General features: G+C 41.8%; 1 protein-coding gene across 1 annotated transcript; it reads left to right on the top strand.

Annotated features, from left to right (window-relative positions):
• Positions 1-3,642: 3,642 nt before the first annotated feature.
• On the top strand, positions 3,643-18,723 carry apolpp (apolipophorin). Its single transcript, XM_064681648.1, has 8 exons — positions 3,643-3,787; positions 3,979-4,078; positions 5,943-5,972; positions 6,039-13,228; positions 13,293-13,513; positions 13,837-15,955; positions 18,098-18,218; positions 18,282-18,723. The coding sequence occupies exons 2-8, from the start codon at positions 4,012-4,014 to the stop codon at positions 18,602-18,604; spliced, it is 10,071 nt and encodes a 3,356-aa protein (XP_064537718.1). The 5' UTR covers positions 3,643-3,787; positions 3,979-4,011; the 3' UTR covers positions 18,605-18,723.
• Positions 18,724-19,318: the final 595 nt, after the last annotated feature.

Here is a 19,318-nt window from a genome sequence, read left to right as displayed (position 1 = left end):
GTATATACAGATACAGATTTTTGAGTTTAATTTGTCTTAATTCTGTAATTCTGAGCTGTGTTTCTCGTATTTCTTCAAAAATGTATCTGATCTTAAATAAAGTTCTGGAATAGGCACAAAAATGTTCGGTATGCCGCCGGATAGTAAAATTTCATAGTTAGAATAAAGGTTTTCATACCCTTATAAATTTTGTCATTCTGAGCCGATTTTTAAAAAGTCATGCTAAGCTAAATTTATGAAATAAATTCGACGAAAAATCAAAAAGTAAAACTTTCAGCAAATCGAATGATGTTAATCGAAATGTACTTAAGTATATATACGAATGCATGTGCGTGTGCATGTGTCAGTATATATATATATATATATAGATATTATATACATACTATATAGTGTGTGCGTGTGTGTGTGTGTGGCTGTGTTTAATCATTATACTGTACATTACCCACTGAATGAAACAGATCCACACACATATATGCATGTTTTACTTTATTACTCTCGACACTTGAATACAAAAACTTACATTTATGATATTACAAAATACAAATAAAAATCCAAATCAAAATCAAATTAACACTCCTGTTGCTCAGAACCAAGCCGTTAAATAAAAACAAGTAAACAGTAAACACAACAATTTGTTAATTTGTGATTAACATGTAATAATTAATAATAATAAAAACAATATTTTTAAGCTTTAAACGACAATTGATTTAACGCTTTTTCCCATTGGGTTTTTTAAGAGCGTGCTAAATACAGTTGAACCTCGGATTATACGTGTAAATTCCCGACTAAAAGAGATCATATCATATCATATCTACGGATAGTAGAGGTAGGCCACGCTTAACACAAGTGTAGACTGATTTTGATACCTCTTTGATAAAGGTTATATCACGAAATTCAAGGATAAACTCTATCACAAATCGAAATGTATGTAATATGTTTTTACCTAGCCCAATTTAATGCCTCCTATCTCCTATCCCTCCGGTAGTGTAACACCCTTCTGATTGACCCCTCGACTGACTACGGAAATCGCCTTATGGAGAAACTGCGCTTCTTCTTCCCACACATCTCTACACATTGGGAAAATGCGGTCTGGAATAACTTTGGTAATTGTGAATTGTATTCGAGGACCTGCATAGAACTTAGGCGTCGGTAGTTTTCACAATCTTCAAGATATGCTTCGTTTCAAAATCGATACTTTCAACACATTTAATACAAAATTGGTATTTTCAAAGCATATTCATTTTCCCAGGTTTCAAACTTATTTTCAATGATCTGTTACAGAATTTATTTGATACGTTTTTCGCAGTCCAAACCTCTATACTATCCGATCGGTTGTAACGTCATAATACCTTTGTAGAGGGTAATATGATTTTGTGATGAAATGTGTAACGCATAGTAGCACACATCTCCGACCCCATTTGGTATACATATATATTCATGATCAGCATCAACAGTCGAGTTGTCCGTCCGTCTGTCTGTTTCTATGCGAACTACTTTCTTAATTATATTGCGTTGCATACGTTCGTCTTTCTGTTGCAGACAGGATCGGAGCACTATATCATATAGCTTTCTTTGCCGATCGCTCGAAAAGTAGATTCTTGTCCAAAATCCGATATTTGCTGGTATAACTATGCTGCCAAAGACTGCAAGGGTATTAAAACTTTGGAATGCCAAAGATATTTTTGTGCAAAATTGGAAAAATGTAATGAACAAGGGCGAAAATACCAGTCTAATCAATAAATCGGTCTAGTATAACAAATACAATACATTAAATGAATATTAAAACAACAAAAGCAAAATCAATCGTGAGTACAAAGGTTAAATGAATGCTTCTTAAATTGTATTGATGAGATTAGAAATGGTAGAAATGAAGTCACAAGATGAGAGACCATCAAGTCTTTAATTTACTTTGATTCTTAAAAGTAGGCCTAGGGGCTGTTACCCAGCTTTGCACGGCACAAATTTAAGACAATATCTTTCCATCCAAGCAATCTGATACTAAACAAAAATATTGATAATTTTGCGCTATATTTTATAGTTGTGGGTAGAAACAAATCTTTGAGCCCCGTTCTGACCAAGAAGACATGGACTTTCTGAAACGTGTAAAAAACCTCTCAATTGAACAACTTGATATTTGAGCCCGATCGGATGGCAAACAAAAAACGTTCACTGCTGCGCTTTTTCACGCTTTTTTCACACTTGCGGATGAAATTGATCAAGACCTCGTCTTACCGTGCGCCTCCATCACAAAGGGCTACAACAGTACAAATTTCAGCTTCATAAATCTTACGCTTAAAGCTGATCACCAAAAGTTTCACTGCTGCGCTTTTTCACGCTTTTTTCACACTTGCGGATGAAATTGATCAAAACCTCGTCTTACCGTGCGCTTCCAGCACAAAGGGCTACAACAGTAAAAATTTCAGCTTCATAAATCTTACGCTTAAAGCTGATCACCAATTAGTCAGTCAGTCAGTCAGTCAGTCAGTTGGTCAGTCAGCCATGATAAACGGCTTTCTATATAGAGATAGGTACAAGAAATTCGCTATGCACAGACTTATACCAATAATATTTAAGCGATAATCTTACGAACTGTAATTTTTTCTGTCAGGTATGAGCAGCGAGAATTTGTGCGCTTATCGAGCCGCGTTTTGCTTTCAAGCAACTTTTAATTAACGATTAAAGTTTCTTATCAGGCGTAAGCTGCAATTCATATACAAATACATGCATACATACATACATACATATGTATGTGTACACACATTCACAAGCATAGATGTACGTAGGAAATTTTCGGCCACCTCCCTCAACTCCACATAAAATGAAATTATTTTCGATTTTAGCTTTGGATAATGCTATCGTTCATTTCAGTCAATAAACACATAAATAATTTAGAAAATACATTTTCTAAAGAGTCGAGCAGGGTAAGTAAGAGTGCTCCAGTCGGGTGTGCTCGACTAAGATATACCCAAGCCAGCTTTACTTCATTCTAGCATCCCTCAATATAAATACATATGTACGTACAAAAATACACATTCACATGCACACGCACACACGCATACACACACTCACAAATACCGCTTGATGCGCAGTTTACGCTATAAAAATTTGCACAAAACCTTTTTACCGTTTTTTTTCTCAATAGGCTTAGGGTATAAGAAGAAGCACGGGCACTCCAACAGGCGGGGGGTCAGCTTGCGACATGAAGACGTGTCTGTGTATGTGTTGCAATTTGTAATAGGCTACATGGTATCTCCCAGTCGGCCACTCTCACTTGTCATGCATATGTACATACATACGTACACACACATACAGTGGAGATAAAGTGGCTGAGCAGGGGTCGAATGCGTTAAATCCTCTTCTGATAATGGAAAATGCTGAGAAGCAGCGCACCCTTCAATGCTTAAAATTGATATTTCTATGCATGAGAGCAACCTGACCGTGAGAGTAGCACACACAAGAACGACACCCAAGTGGACGGGACGACACGCTCATCAAGAATATCGTCTAGCAACTAATACACACACGCACATGCATATGCATACAAGCACACAGACAAGCACGAACACATACATATACAGTTTCTATGTAGATATTATACTATAAACAGATACGTATTTGTACGCAGAGGCAAGGCGATGTATTTAAATTGTGTTCTAGTGGAAAATGCGGCTTAATTCGAAGTCAGTTGTCGTCGGGTTTATATCAAGACGGTTGTCGAGTTGTGTGCGCGTTTCTCTGAACTTAGTTCAGTAAAAGGAATTGCAGTATAAATTTCCGTGTATATTAGGTACAGAATCCTTTCTATTTCGTGTCCAACAATACAATAACAAAGCCAAGTACATAAAAACATAAGTGCAACATAATACTGTACACACGGATGATATTCTCCCAAAAAATATAACACACATTTAATTGCATGAATTCACGTGTTAATATAATTACTAATGCAATGTGCAATGATCACTTCATTTTCTGTAGGCTTACCCAAAGGGGGCCGGTACAGTTAAAAGGATGGCTATTCCCGTTAACACTTGTGGTATCCTGATTCTTCTGCTATTGGCGACTACAGCTAACTCTGGTATGTACACGCAAATATATATTTAGGGTGCTCAAATCGTATGTGCCCGACTGTGGAATACCCTGTATCAGAGAAAACTTCGCTGTTCTAGAGCTTAAAAGTGGGATACAAAAGTGCGTTTACCAAAGGACAAAAACTTGAGTTTTAAAAGTGAGTGTTTTCTTTTAATTCCGAGAGGAAAGAGAAAGAGAAAGGTAACATCTAAAAAGTGACATGTCACATTCGGAGATACTGTACAAGAAAATAAATACTAAATTTTATATTTCAAATTTTTATAAACTCGATTACTACAAATTTTGAAAGAAAATTATAAAGGGCAAAACTTGAGTTTTAAAAGTGCGTTTTTTTTTAATTCCGAGAGAAAAGCGAGGTAACATCTAAAAAGTGACATGTAATTAATCGGAGATACTGTACAAGAAAATAAATTCTAAATTTTATTTTTTAATAAATCAATATCGAAAGAAAACTATAAATTCGGTCAGAGTATGTAGTACGAGTTGCTCTAGCTCCTATAGATTCCGAGATCGAGGCGTACATTCAGACGGACAGGCACATTTTAGACATTTTGAATGGATACCGTAGATGCTTGTTATGTATGTACATATGTATCTGTACATATCCGCACAATGGAGTACTTATGCAATCAGTTAATTTTCGAGCAATTGTCCCTATGCGAGCTACTTATATGATATGCTATATGATGTGGATAAATTAATCATAAGCATAACAGAGAAATACAATTGCACTATCAATTATTGTAAGGTATACAAATATTGTATTGAAATAATCGCGTTTTATTGAAATTAATTGAAGTGCCCGTTTTCCGCCTGCAAGAATCACATTTGTTCAGGCTAGTTGCTTAAAGAATATATATATAAAGAATATTTTATATATAAAAATGCACATGTACAAAGTTATTTAATTTAAATGTGAATATTTATTCAGAATAAATAGGCCAAAAGTCGAATCAAGAGAGTTCTTTACAGTCGAAAATTCGAAAATCCACTCGCAAATCGTGAAAAACGTTTGTATGCAACTTTTTTGTTTGCCATCCGATCGGAATCATTTTCGAAGATCCTTGTTCAAATTCATTCGAGGCGTGTTTCAGACTTTTCGTATAAATACATTTATCCAAAGATCTATTGGAAAAATCATTTGAGACGTGTTTCACACTTTTCGCAGAATCCAAGCTTCCTCGGTGGAAAATGCGATTCAAAGATTTTTTTAAGTTTTATCCGATTTTATCCGATTCGAAACAATTTTCAAACCCCTTCGTAAGAACTTAATATGTGTTTCAGCGATTTGGGAGATTTCATCCGCAACAGTGGAAATTTGGCGGAAAATTTCCACTTTTTTTTATAATCGGTTTCAAAGATCTGTTGGAAAATGTATTTAATAAGTTTTTCGCAAAGTTCACTGCTCCTGGACGAAAAGTGCGGGTCAAAGGTTAATTGAACGAAAGTTTATTTTTCGGCTTCAAGATTCTCACCACACGACTAAAATGGGCTGTTGATTCCAGCATTTTGTTTCTTATTCGATGCACTTTAAACACATTTTTTTTTAAGAGAAGATGATTCCACGGTCGTAGAAATGTAATATCTAAAAATTCTTGGCACCAACTTCAACAGCTGACTCGAGACAGTCATAAGAGCTAGAGACATTAAATCATAAGCGTAGCCCCTCCTCAAAATTTCTTAAAAATTGGACAATAAATATCGAAGCTAATCACGAAGGTATTTCCCAGGAAGCCGAAGGCAGCTCGGGGCTTGGTTTGGGGTATATTCTAGAAGAGCACTCTTTTATATTTGATTATTTCTCGATGGGCGCAGGCTATAAATTAATATATTTTCTTTATTGATTGTAGATGGTAGTTGCAATAAAGGATGTCCTCGACGTAAGTAAATTTATCGGAAGGTGTCTTTTTTTTGTTCGTGCAATAACAATGAGTTTTCTTTAACAGCTGACAATGGTCTACTAAAATATACGGCTGGAAACTTTTATGAGTACGCATTTGACAGCATCTTAACGGTTGGATTAAGTTCGGGCGTTGTCAACGAAGCGGATGACACCAGCCTCAAAGTAACTGGCTCGGCGAAGATCTTTGCCAATGGCAACTGCGGCTACACATTGCAGGTTGGCTCCGTTAAGGTTATCAACACCAAAGAGTCGATCGAGAAAAAGATACTGAGCAATATCCAGAAGCCGGTGCACTTCACACTGGCCAATGGCCAGCTGGGAGCACAGATCTGTACCGATGCCAGCGATACCGCGTACTCGCTCAACATTAAGCGTGGTATTATATCGCTTTTGCAGTCGGAAACCGGATCGGATGTGACGAGCGAAGTGGATGTATTTGGTCAGTGTCCAACGCACACCTCAACCTCAAAGTCTGGAAATGTCGAGACCGTGACCAAGGTGCGCGACCTGAACAGTTGCGCTCATCGAGAGCAAATCACCAGCGGTATCCTGTCTGGCATTGTGAATGAAAAGGCTGGCGTTAAGTCGAGCGCAATCTTCCAGTCTGACTATAATAAGGAATCGAAAATTGAACGAGGTGTTGTTCAAAATGTTCAGCTAGTCGAGCTATATAAATTCGCGGGTACGACAAAGGGTGTCTCCGATATAACTGCCAAGGTGGTCACAACACTGAAGCTTCAAAATCCTGCCGGTACAGCAGCGAGTGCGCCGGCTACTGGTTCGAGTCCGGCTACTATCGTTTTTCAAAAGTCCGAAACTTACGCGTCGAAAAATATTGCTGCTCTAAAGTCGGCACTCTCGGAACTTGTCGACCTAACCGGTGATTATGTGAAAAAGGATAGCGCCAAGAAATTCGTTGAGCTAATACGTCTTTTGCGTCACTCGGACACGGAAACCTTGCTAGAGCTGTCGGCCTTCCCGCATCCAAACAAGGTTCTGGCACGTAAGGTTTACCTGGACGCACTGTTTCGCACAAATACCGCGGAATCGGCCAGAGCTATCTTAAAACAGCTCAATAAATTTGAAGAAAAGGAGAAAATCATTGCCATATTGTCGCTCAACCTCGTTGAATCGGTAGACAAGGAAACGCTCAGTCAAGCGGCTGCCCAACTGTCGCCCAATGCACCAAAGGAGATCTATTTGGCTGTAGGCAGCCTGGTGGCCAAGTATTGCAACAAAAATGGCTGTCAATCAGGTGATATTGAAGCGATATCAAAAAGGTTTGTCGATGGCCTTAAGAACTGTAAGCCCAATTCGAAAAAGGAAGAGGAACGTATTGTGTACATCCTGAAGGGCATTGGCAATGCTAAAAATTTGGCCAATAATGTTCCCCAAGCATTGAGCGAGTGCATCTCTCCCGGCCGCTCCAATCGCATACGTGTCGCTGCTCTGCAGGCAGTATCAACCTTTGGCTGCAACGTAGCCGCCCTAGGCTCTAAGGCTGTCGACCTACTCAAGGACCACAACGAAGATTCCGAGTTACGCATTGAAGCCTACCTGGCTGCCATTAGCTGTCCAACTGCCGATTTAGCCAATCAGATATCCGAAATTGTCAACTCGGAGAAGGTATACCAAGTTGGTGGCTTTATTGAATCCAATCTGAGGGCAATACGCGACTCGACGGACGCGACACGTGAACAGCAAAGATATTACTTGGGCAACATTCGTGTAACTAAGCAGTTTCCGAAAGACTACAGAAGATATAGCTTTAACAACGAGCTCTCCTATAAACTGGACGCATTGGGCTTGAGCGCCAGCTCCGATTACAAGCTTATCTATTCGCAACACGGATTTTTGCCACGCTCGGCGCGTCTCAATTTGACAACGGAACTCTTCGGCACCAATTTTAATGTGTTTGAGGCAAACGTACGACAGGAGAATCTTGAGAATCTACTTGAATATTATTTGGGACCCAAGGGTTTGCTGAACAAAGATTTTGATGAGATTGTCAAACTGATTGAAGTGGGCAACGGTGCTGGAACTGGTGCTGGCGGTCGCGCCAGACGCTCCATTGTCGATGATGCTGCTAAGACGGCTAAAAAGTACAAAACCTATGGCAGTAAGAACGAACAAGATTTGAACTTGGATCTGTCGCTGAAACTGTTTGGCTCTGAGTTGGCATTTTTGAGTCTGGGCGACAATATTCCAACCACCTTGGAGGACATTATCAAGCACTTCTCGGAAGCATTTGACAAGGCCAAAAAGGAATTGACATCATTCGAGAAGCAGTTCTCCAGCCATCATCTCTTCCTCGACTCTGAGATAACCTATCCAACTGGCTTGGGTGTCCCACTGGAATTGGCAGCCCAGGGCTTTGCGGCTAACAAAATTGATTTCGCTGTTAACATCGATGTGAACGCAATTCTGGAACAGAATTGGCAAAGAGCCAAATATCGTTTGAAATTTGTACCAAGCGTTGATATTAATTTCAATATACAACTTGGCTTTAATACCCAGGTGCTTGCCACGGGCCTTCGGGTTGTTTCGAGCGCGCATTCAGCAACCGGCAGCGATGTGTCCGTTTCTTTGATCAAGGACGGAGATGGTTTCAATGTCAATGTTGAGCTGCCGCGCGAAAAGCTGGAGCTCATTGATGTGCAATTGAACACGGAATTTTTTGTTGCCGAACAGGACAAACCAATTAAATCCGTTCCTCTGAAGGCCGGCAAGAAGCAAAAGAGTACAAAACCAACCGAGTTGTGCTTCAACCAGCTCGATGTGATTGGCCTCAATGTCTGCCTGGTCAGTTCGACCAGTCTGAGCGATATTGGAGCCAGTAGCAGCGGCGGCGGCGGCAAGGGAAATTCACTCGTCGATGAGGTTCATCTCTCCCGTCCATTCACATTCGCTGTCTACCTGACAACGGAGCGTAAATTTAACTTGAAGGGAACGCACTCAACCCTACAATCGGGCAGCAATCAGTGGAAACTACAGTATAGTACGCCTGGCTCCAAGGTTAACCATGACACCAGCTTGGCTCTTGAGCTCGGTACCAAACCGAAAACCTATGGTCGTCTAACTCTCGATAGTCCCCAGTATCATCTCGGCGTGGAAGCTGGCATTGCGAATGACGCTCAGGAGTTGGTCCTCTACGGTCAATATGAACAGGATAAAACAATTAAGAAGAGCAAAATCGGTTTTGCCAAAAATGGTAATGAGTACAAGCCAATTATTGAAATCCAGGATAAAAACGGTGTTTCCAATAACATCAACGGCTACCAGGTCGACGGCAAGATCGTAGTACAAAAAACCGGTGAGAAGCAAGCGCGTTACAATTTCCAGAATTTCCAAATTTCAAGCCGGACCAACGATCGTTTCGTGGTCAATGGTTGGGTCGATATCGGACCAACGTCGCTCAGCACCGAGCTGCGAATTGCGCCCAACCAGGAATCGTTCCTGGTGAAGACCAACTTTAAACTGGATAATGGTCAGTATGCGGCCGGTGTGTTTGTCAATGACGAACGTGCCCCAGAGAATGTCTATGGTAGCTCGGCACAGTTAAATATTGGCGAAAAGGTGTATTCCCTGCAACTGACTGGCAAGGCTGTAGCCTGGTCCATCAAGAGTAGCACAGAGCTGGAGTATGCACCGAGTACCGAGAATTCCAACACACTGCGTTCAGGCAAATTTTCGCAGGATCTGATTGTTGAGCACAAGAACAAGCCAGTTGGCTCTGTGACTGTAAAGTCCACATTCGATGTGAACAAATTCCAATTTGATGTCGAAGCAACACGTGACCAAAAGTCAGCTACTCTCAATGTTAAATATCAATCCAATCAGCGTTCCGTGCACGACTACGAACTGAAGGCAAATGCCAAACTGAACAAGCATACCATTGACTTGGTCTCCAAGTGCGATGTTAGTGGTAATATTTTCATTATTGACAATACACTGACTACAAGCTGGGGCAGCTCGTTGACGGCCAAGGGTGAATTGGGACAACGCTATTCGGCACAGGATGTCCATATCGATCTGCAGGGCAGTGCACAGCTAACGGCCAAGGAGAAGCCCGTACAATGGTTACTCAAGGTTATCGGCACGCCGGAGAAAACCAATAGCGAATTACGCATTAGCCGCGACAATGCTGAATTGTTTAAGCTGACCAGCGAGTCGCAACATCCGCTGGATAAAATCTCCGCAGCCAAGGTGAATGTGATTGTTAAAAATTTGCTAACGGCCAAAGGTGATTTTAAAGTAGCCAAGAATGGTAAAGGTGAGCTAACGGCCACCGTTGAGACGCAAAAGACTGAACAAAAGCATAAGCTCGAACTTGACGCCAAATTCCAAATACAGTCGCCGAAATATGATCTGGACGCAACTATTACACTCGATGGCGATAAGAAAGTGCATCTGAAAACGGAAAGCACCATTGATAAGCTCAAGTTTAGCACGAAAAATATATTCGAGGCAAATGACAAAAAGTACGCATTCGATGCGAGCGGAAATCTCAAAGGCGAATGGCGTACAAATGGCGATATACAAGGCACATTTTCGTTCACATGTCCGGAGGGACGCATTGTCGACGGTAGCATCAATCGCCATGTGACATCAAATCCCAAAACTCATCTAACTCAAGGCAATATGGATGTTCAGATTAACGATCAGCCGGCAGGCGGAAAGAAACGTTCGCTGGCATTTAAGGGTAAGCTGGACCGTTGGAATGTCAAAACGAAGGAGTTATCGGTTAACGGTCAAATAATATACACACCATTCAATGGACAAAAGTCCGAGCTCAACTATCGTGGACAATATCTACTTAAGGGCAAAGCGAACGCACGCGAATTATTCCTTTCCGCACAGAGTCCCTTGTTGACCGAGCCGCTTGAGGTTTCCATAACGTTGGAGGAGTCCGGCAAGCAGGATACAGTGGTCGCGTCTGTCAAATTTGGTGATCGTGTAACAGTCGGCGTGAATGGTAAATACAATGCGGGTGAAGGAACTGTGCCTGCCACCTATGAGCTGCAATACAATGTGCAAGCGCCTGGCACGAAATTCAAAACCTGGGATATAAGCAGCCAGGGCAAGTGGTTAAAGCAAACGGACAGCCAAGGGGCCTATGATGTGGAGTTTGTCCTAAATGCCAAATCGGGAGATGGCCAATTCACCAAGATCAATACCGCATGGAAGGGTGCCGCGAAACAAGGCACTTATACATTTGATGCACAGAACAATAATCTGCAAGCTCCAATCAAATTCAATGGCAGCTATCAGAGGGAGAGGTCGGGCAGTTTGACGGAAGGAAATGCCAGCGGCTCGGAAAAGTACGCTTTCCAAGCACAATATGCCGAAAAATACGTTAAAACAAATGCGGATATTAATTACGGTGGCGCCGACACAGCATCGATCCATTTCACCCTGGACACCAGCTACGAGTCGGCCAAGAATATCGAGATATCTGTGCGCCAGCACAAGGTTGTCGAAGGTAGCAGCTCGCTTAGCGCTCAGTTCAAGCAGGCGGACAAAGCCTATGGCCTGGACACCAAATTGTATAAGTCTACGCATAAAAAGGGACTGGATCTGCGCGTTACTCTGCCAACGCAGCAGCCCATTGTTGTGGTTGCCATTGTGGAAGTCCTGGGTGAGCGCAAGGCCAAGCTGACCGTGGACTTGGATAATGTTGTGGACTTGGATTTCAAATTAAGCACTGAGGCCTCGTATACTAGTATTGATGATTTCTATATCATTGGCAACTGGAACTCGAAGAAATTGAAGCTAGACAACTATGCTTTGGATGTTAAAGGCCAGGGCAAGAGCATTAAGGTGAATCTCAAGAGTGCACAGAGTACAATAATTGCGGGCACTGCCACATACAGTTTGAAGAAGGAACAGAACAAGGCGATAATTGAGGGCCAGGGACAGGTGCAATACCAGGGAAAAACGCACAACGGCAATTTCAAGCTTGTCCGTCAACACTTCGACCTGAACACCGATAAGGAAGTTGGCTTTGCGTACACATTCAATGGCAACTTTGGACCCAAGAACGGCGTCGCAACGATTAAAGTAACCAACAAGGAATTCAACACCAAGCTATCCATCTGTGAGGAGAAGAAGCAATGCGTAAACATCCAGCTGCAGTCTACAGTGACCGCAAACGATGAACAACTCGACTCCGTGCAGCATAATGTGCTCGTCTTGGTCGACCTACGCGAGTTCGGCTATCCCTATGAGTTGGAGGTCAAATCGAAGCACATACGTCAAGGCTTCAAGTACCAATACAATCTGGATGGTCATATCATATCCAGCAATAACCTCAAGTATCAGCTCACTGCCAATTTGCTGCCCGCCGGCTCGACCATTCAACTGACACTGCCAAAGCGGCAAATTGCGTTTGAGACAGTCCAGCAAGTGCCCAAGGATGGCCAGCTCTTTGGACATTATGAGCAGTCGGCTGCCTTCTATATTGACAAGCTGCAGCGACCGAATGATGTGGCGCGCGTTTCGGCCGTGCTGGACTTATCGGGCGTGGAACAGGTTGCCCTCAATGCCAAGGGTCACCTGAAGGTTGAACATCCAACGATACGACCTCTAAGCGTTACCGGCAGCGTCGATGCCAACCGTGATCAGCGCATTATCAACAGCGAAATTATATTCGATATATTCCGCAGCCCCGAGCAGAAGGTGATTGCAAAGACACAAATTCGCAATATTCAAGCGACAAACGGTTTCAATATTACATCCAATCAACAAATCCGTTCCACTGGATTACGCATTCAATATGAACTGAACACACACGCGGCATTGAACACGGAGACAACGGATTTCAGTGCCAGCACCGAGCTGCAGAGCAGCCCAGGCGACCTGAAGGCTGGTGCCTATCTGTTTGGCAACAAGAATCGTGTTGAGATTTCGGTGAACGCCCAAAATGAACAAATACTTCATGTGGCCGGCGATTTTGATCTGCAGAAGCGTATTGCTAAAATCAACACAAAACTGCAAGTCTTTGAACAGATACCTTTGGAATTCTTTAGCGAGATTCAACCATCCTGGGCCAAGGTCACAATAAAGCGACAAAACCTTATTGATGCCAGTGCCGAGGTGAAACTGGGCAAAGAGTTGAAGTTCGATGTGATAGGCGCAGGTAAGCCCATATACAATGGACGCATAGCTCTGGATGCCGCCAACTTCCTGCAAACCAACTACAAAACAAATGAGGCCGATGTTTCCGCGTTCCTGGTAAGCACAAATCAATATCAATTAGATATAGCTATATATTTAACATTTAATTTATTTATTACAGAGCACTGTTGAAACGGAAATCAAGAAAGAAACGGACTCAGTGACCGAAAATTTGAAAAAGCGTTTTGATAAGGTCTATAACGATCTTAAGGAGAATCTTAAATTAGCCACCGAAAGTGGCCCAGATTTTACAAAACTGAAGAACGCTTACGAGGGTCAAGTGAAGGCAATAATTACAGAACTCGAAAGCGATCCCACCTTGAAACCAATTATCGATGCGATGTAAGTAGATATCTTTACACCAACCATATCGAGTTGACAAATCGAACAAGTATAATAAAATTCGAATTTAGACTGATGTCAAAAAGAGAACCTAGTCGAGTTCCTGATAAAAATGATATCCTATACCTTGATTAGAAAAGTCTGATTATATATTACGAATATATAGTATATCCATGTTTGATAACTGCAAAATGTATCTAGACTAGAAACGGGTCTATAGTATCCTGTCAATATCTCGTCCTATATCGTCCGTTCAAATCATGTTTTGTAAAAAAGTGCCAAGTCAAATGTTTTAATGCGTTTTTATTTTATTTTTATTTCAGACGAACCCTCTTTGAGAAGATAAGCAAAACAATCGACGAAGTAATAAAGACGACATCTGAAAAGTATGAGAAATTGCACAAGGCGTTTGTAGAGCTCAGTGAAAAGTTGAAAGATCTGTGGGAGAACTCAGTGCTAAAAGCATGGGAACAGTTGGTCGTAGCTACGACAAAGCTGGTTGGACAACTACGCGTAGAGCTGCTCAATATTTGGACGAAGGCATTCAAAGAGCTGATTGCTTGGCTTGAGAAATACGGACCCGCATTGAAGAACTATGGAAAGGCCATAAATGAAACGCTGAAACCATTGCAAGAAGCAGCCCAAGAACTGATCAAGGTAGTTGTGAATGCAGCTGAGGAAATAATCAACGAAATTAAGGAGTATGTCGCCAAGCTGCCAACATTTGAAAGCATACGCAACGAACTGACAACCAAGGTCAAACAGCTTAAACTTGTTGAACGCACTTTAGAGCTGCTCAACAATGTATTCGAGCAATTGAACATTTTACCTCAAACACCTGAGGTTACCGAGCTGTTGCAAAAGCTGCACGAATATCTCGAGGCCAAGCTGAAGCAAGTGCCCGTCAATGAGGAAAAGTCGCTGGACGAACTCTCAAAACTGTTGTGGAAGGCTGTGCGTTCAGTATGGGCGGCAGTCAAGAGTAATTCGCCAGTTGGCCGAGTCTCATTGACCGACTCGCAAGATTGGCTCAGCTTCTGGCCAAGCTCATTGGATGCGTTCGCCAAGTTGCCGGTAGTGCTTTCGTTCCGATCGAGCGCCATTAACTTCTTGTTGAATGAGAACTGGGAGGGTATATTCAGCAAGAATTGGTACAATTCTTGGATCTTCTTCCACGACTTCGAGCTGCACGGCCACATTGTGGATGGCCAGCATGTGTTCAGTTTCGATGGCCAGAACTACGCCTATCCCGGCAATTGCAAATATATTCTGGCCCAGGACAGTGTCGACAAAAACTTTACGGTCATAGCTCAGCTCAACAATGGCAAACTAAAGGCCATCACTTTGATTGATCGAGACGGAAACTATATGGAGGTCAGCGATACGGCTGCACTTAAGGTGAACGGCAAACCCGTCGAGTATCCGCAACACTTACCTGGCATTCATGGCTGGCGACGCTTTTACACAGTCTACCTGCACTCGGAGTACGGAGTGCATATCGTCTGTACCACAGACCTCAAGGTTTGTCATGTCAATGTCAACGGATTTTACACAAGCAAAACTCGCGGTCTGCTTGGAAATGGTAACGCCGAGCCCTACGATGACTATCTGCTCATCGATGGAACGCTAGCCAGCGATTCGGCGGCCTTGGGCAACGAATATGGTGTGGGTAAATGCAATCCCGTGGCATTCGATAAGGCCCAGCTGGAAAGCCCGACGCGCAATGAGGTATGCAGCGAGATCTTTGGCATCGAATCCCCACTGGCCCTCCATTATTTGGCATTGGACTCCAGGCCGTATCGCCTTGCGTGCGATATTGCCGTGCTGAATGTCCCCGAAAAGGATAAGGAATCAGTTGCCTGCACCTTTGGCCTGGCATATGGCTCAGCGCTGAAGTTACAACACAAATGGGTATTGTTGCCAACGCGTTGTCTCAAGTGTTCCGGAGCGCCGGGCCAGCGTGACTTCGGCGAGGAGTTCACCGTGAAGACGCCAACCAACAAGGCAGATGTTGTGTTTGTGGTTGACATTAATGTAACGCCCAGTGTTTTGGCCAACTTGATTGCACCCGCTATTACCGAGATTCGCGAATCACTTAAGACACGTGGATTCTCTGATGTTCAAGTGGGTGTTATCGCATTTGATGAGAACAAGCGTTATCCTGCCCTATTGACGAGCGACAATGGTAAAATTAATTACAAAGGAAACGTGGCCAATGTTCAACTAAATGGGCCAAAGAACTTCTGCGAAAACTGTGTGGAGCAAATTATCACGGAAAAGCGAATACTGGACATATACAATATGCTTGAGCGTTTTGTAAAGACCATTGTTCCGCAATCAGATGAAAAGGCATTCCAATTGGCTCTGGATTACCCGTTCCGTGCCGGCGCAGCCAAAAGCATTGTTGGCATTCGCAGCAATTCCCTTCAGTACAACAACTGGGTAAGCTTCTATTGATGTGCATTTACATTAGAGCTGTCAAACTATCGATCGATACTTTCGATAGTTTCTGTTTTTTTTTTTCAACGAAAATTAGTTTCAGTGCTATCGTGACTTAAGAAAGCAATAAAGAACAGGAGAGAACGGCTGTCTTAGGAATAACAAGTTTAAACGATGATGTGCATTTACAATAGAGCTGTCAAACTATCGATAGTAACCCTGATGAATACTTTCGATAGTTTTTTTTTTTTTTTAACAAAAATTAGTTTTAGTGCTATCATGACTTAAGAAAGGCGGGATGCCTTAAGAAAACCAAGTTTAAACTTTCATTCCTATAGAGATATTTGATTAAGTTGGCTGATACACTTTTAGTTAAATTCGTATATAACAAGTTTGGTGGTTAAAGCAAAAAATTTTTAATTAAGCTGGCCCGGTTTTTAACTTGTTCTGATATCGGACAAGCAATGACTGTAACTTTCATTGAGAAAACTACTGGGTTCGCCCAACGTACACAAGCTGAGGTGTATCAAACACCTTTTCTACCACAAATCGACACTGGAAAATGGAGATCTCCAGTAACTCAGAACCGCATCGTTAAAGACATTATGGAATTTAATAATGATACAACACGTCCCGACGATCCACTTCTGACTGCAGCAATCATGCATACAACGCGTGAATTCACTCTGCCAGATAAAGTTAAGATGCTTCATCTTAATGATATATTCAAACAAGATCTTGATATCTGGACAAAGTCGCCTGGTCTACCTTGGAAGGATTGTGGTTATAAGACAAAGGGAGAGATAAAGCGTGATCCTGACGCAATCAACCGCGTGCGCTGGTTTTGGCATAAAGTCAAGGCAGGCCAAACCTTACATCCCCCTGATTGTCTAGCTTATGTACGTTCACACGTCGCTGATATTGGAGAGTACAAGGTTAGAGCTGTTTGGGGTTACCCCGCAACAGTTACATTTGGAGAAGCAGTATTTGCTTTACCTCTCATTAGAGCTTATCAAAAATATCGAACCCCTATTGCTTATGGCTATGAAACAGCTTTAGGAGGAATGCGCCGGATTACAAATAGGATGGCACGCTTCGAACATTTCACAGGCCTCGATTTTTCGAAGTTTGATAAAACCGTACCAACGTGGTTAATCAGAGCCGCCTTTAACATTCTAGCCCTTAACATTGATTTTGTTAATTATGACGAGTATGGTGTAGCAGATGCCAGGCGCATGATTCGGATGTATGAATATATTCAGGACTATTTCATACGAACAACAATCCGAACTGCTAGTGGACTTAGGTTCAGAAAAAGCACCGGTATAGCGAGCGGCAGTTACTTTACACAATTGGTTGGATCAGTCATCAATCATATCCTCTGTACTTGGATTTGTTTAGATCAGACTGGTGCCTACCCTGCCGATATAATTGTTTTGGGAGACGATTCGCTATTTTGCACTCGTACTGTAATCCGGCTTGAGGAAGCGAACCAACTTATGGCGTCAGTTGGTATGAGCTTAAATAAAGCAAAATCGCAAGTGACCACTGAACTTGGCACTATGAAATTCCTCGGATATAAGATAGGCTATGGAGTGCCTAGTAAAGAGAGGAATGAGTGGTTAACAGCCCTCATTTATCCAGAACGCCCTGCTGTTTCATTTGACCAGCTCCAATCTAGAGCCATCGGCCTATATTATGCAAATATGTGCGTTGATCTTCAGTTCGCCAAAAAATTAAGCTGGCTGGCTTCTTACTAATACTTACTATGGCAGATATTTGATATTTATGCTCCGATTGTGATTTGGTCAAGGTATTTTCGAAAAGCAAAAACGTTGTTTATATCCTTATTCCTGAGACTGATTTGGATTTTCATAGGAAATGTTCAGTGTGCCCAGACTGCCAGCTGTTGAAAAGGCGCAAAAGGGATTGTCACGTCAATTGATTTATATGTATTTGCTCTGACGATCTCCATATCATTCTTAGCAAATCCCGCTACATTTTCCGATATGTGACGTTTAATTTAGGAACTCAAAAGACCTATGGGTTCTATTGGTCTTTGCTTTGACAGCTCTAATATAAACGTTATGCTAACATTTTTAACTTTACACATTACAAATACTAATTTTATACGCATTCCCAAAGTTGAAGTTCGTTCGAGCCCAAATAACAGGAACCGTGACCAAATTCGATGGGGCTCTTCTTCACTTGATAGCGCCTATAAAGGGACTTGCACTCGAGGGTGTTCCATCGGAAAAGCTAGTTGGTAAGCGCAATTAATGGCAATAATAGTTAAATACATACATTAACATACTCGTCCACAAACTAGGTTTTAATGCGCGATTAGTGGCCACCTTAGATGGCAAGGATAACAAGAAGCGCGCCAAATTGCAATTCGAAAACGACATGGGCATTGATTTTGTACTCAACAACGGCGGTTGGGCATTCGACACACAAAACTTCGATAAGCTCAAAGCTGCAGACCAAAAGAAGGTGCTCAACCAGGTCACATCCTCCATTGCAGACACCCTCTTTAAAACCGAAACCGTCAGCGACTGTCGCTGTTTGCCTGTCCATGGATTGCATGGTCAGCACAAGTGTGTCATTAAGTCGACTAGCTTTGTGCCGAATAAGAAACCTAAAGCCGCATAAAGCTGTACATGAAATTATACAATATTATTTCTTAACTGCAATTTTGACCATATGTTTAGATTGTAAAAGAAAAACAAGAACTCAAATAAGTCATTAAAACAAGTTTGTGTTAAAAGAAATGCATTTTTGTATACTGCCTTTTATAACCTTAGAACAATAAATACAGAAGTTATTCAAGTATATATTTACCTTATTGCGAGGCAAAAGATAGCAACAGCATATGTATATCCAACATGGTTAGTGTAAATGAAATGAAATGCAATGAAATGTTGATTTCGTTGATTACTACAGACTCCAGAGACGCCATACCAAGGAAAGAAAGTAATATCCAAATTTTCAAGTCTCAAGATCTTATAGGTTTTGAGACCCTTGCGTTCATACATACGGACGGGCGGACGGACAGCCGGAAGGACATGGCTAGATCGACTCGACTATTGATACTGATCAACCTACCCATTTCAAGGTATAAAAACTGTGCAATAGATAAAATTTAAAATTAACCGCTTGCCTTCGTTGCTATATCAGCTGTTCATGTTAATGATACTTTCATATTTTTTGTAACATCGATACGAAATTCGATAAATCATCGATAATTCATTCGCAAAAAAAGTAAGAAAAGATGACAGTGGATTTAGGCTATAACACTTACTAACGTATCATTGCATTTTTATATATATTCATTCATTCAGTCAACCAGAGCGAAACGTTTTATAT

This window comes from Drosophila montana, unplaced genomic scaffold, assembly GCF_035044405.1.
Source record: "Drosophila montana isolate Dmon_TW-CO22-7 unplaced genomic scaffold, ASM3504440v1 contig_2397_1, whole genome shotgun sequence".
NCBI lineage: Eukaryota > Metazoa > Arthropoda > Insecta > Diptera > Drosophilidae > Drosophila > Drosophila montana.
Note: the sequence above shows the minus strand (reverse complement) of the source record. Positions and strands in the feature narration are given on the sequence as shown.

Excerpts from the sequence above, each read along its gene's own strand:
- apolpp (XM_064681648.1), top strand. The coding sequence starts at position 4,012 with ATGGCTATTCCCGTTAACACTTGTGGTATCCTGATTCTTCTGCTATTG. Across the intron at positions 5,973-6,038 it reads CAATAAAGGATGTCCTCGAC|CTGACAATGGTCTACTAAAA; the intron begins GTAAGTAAATTT and ends TTTCTTTAACAG. Across the intron at positions 13,514-13,836 it reads AAACCAATTATCGATGCGAT|ACGAACCCTCTTTGAGAAGA; the intron begins GTAAGTAGATAT and ends TTTTTATTTCAG.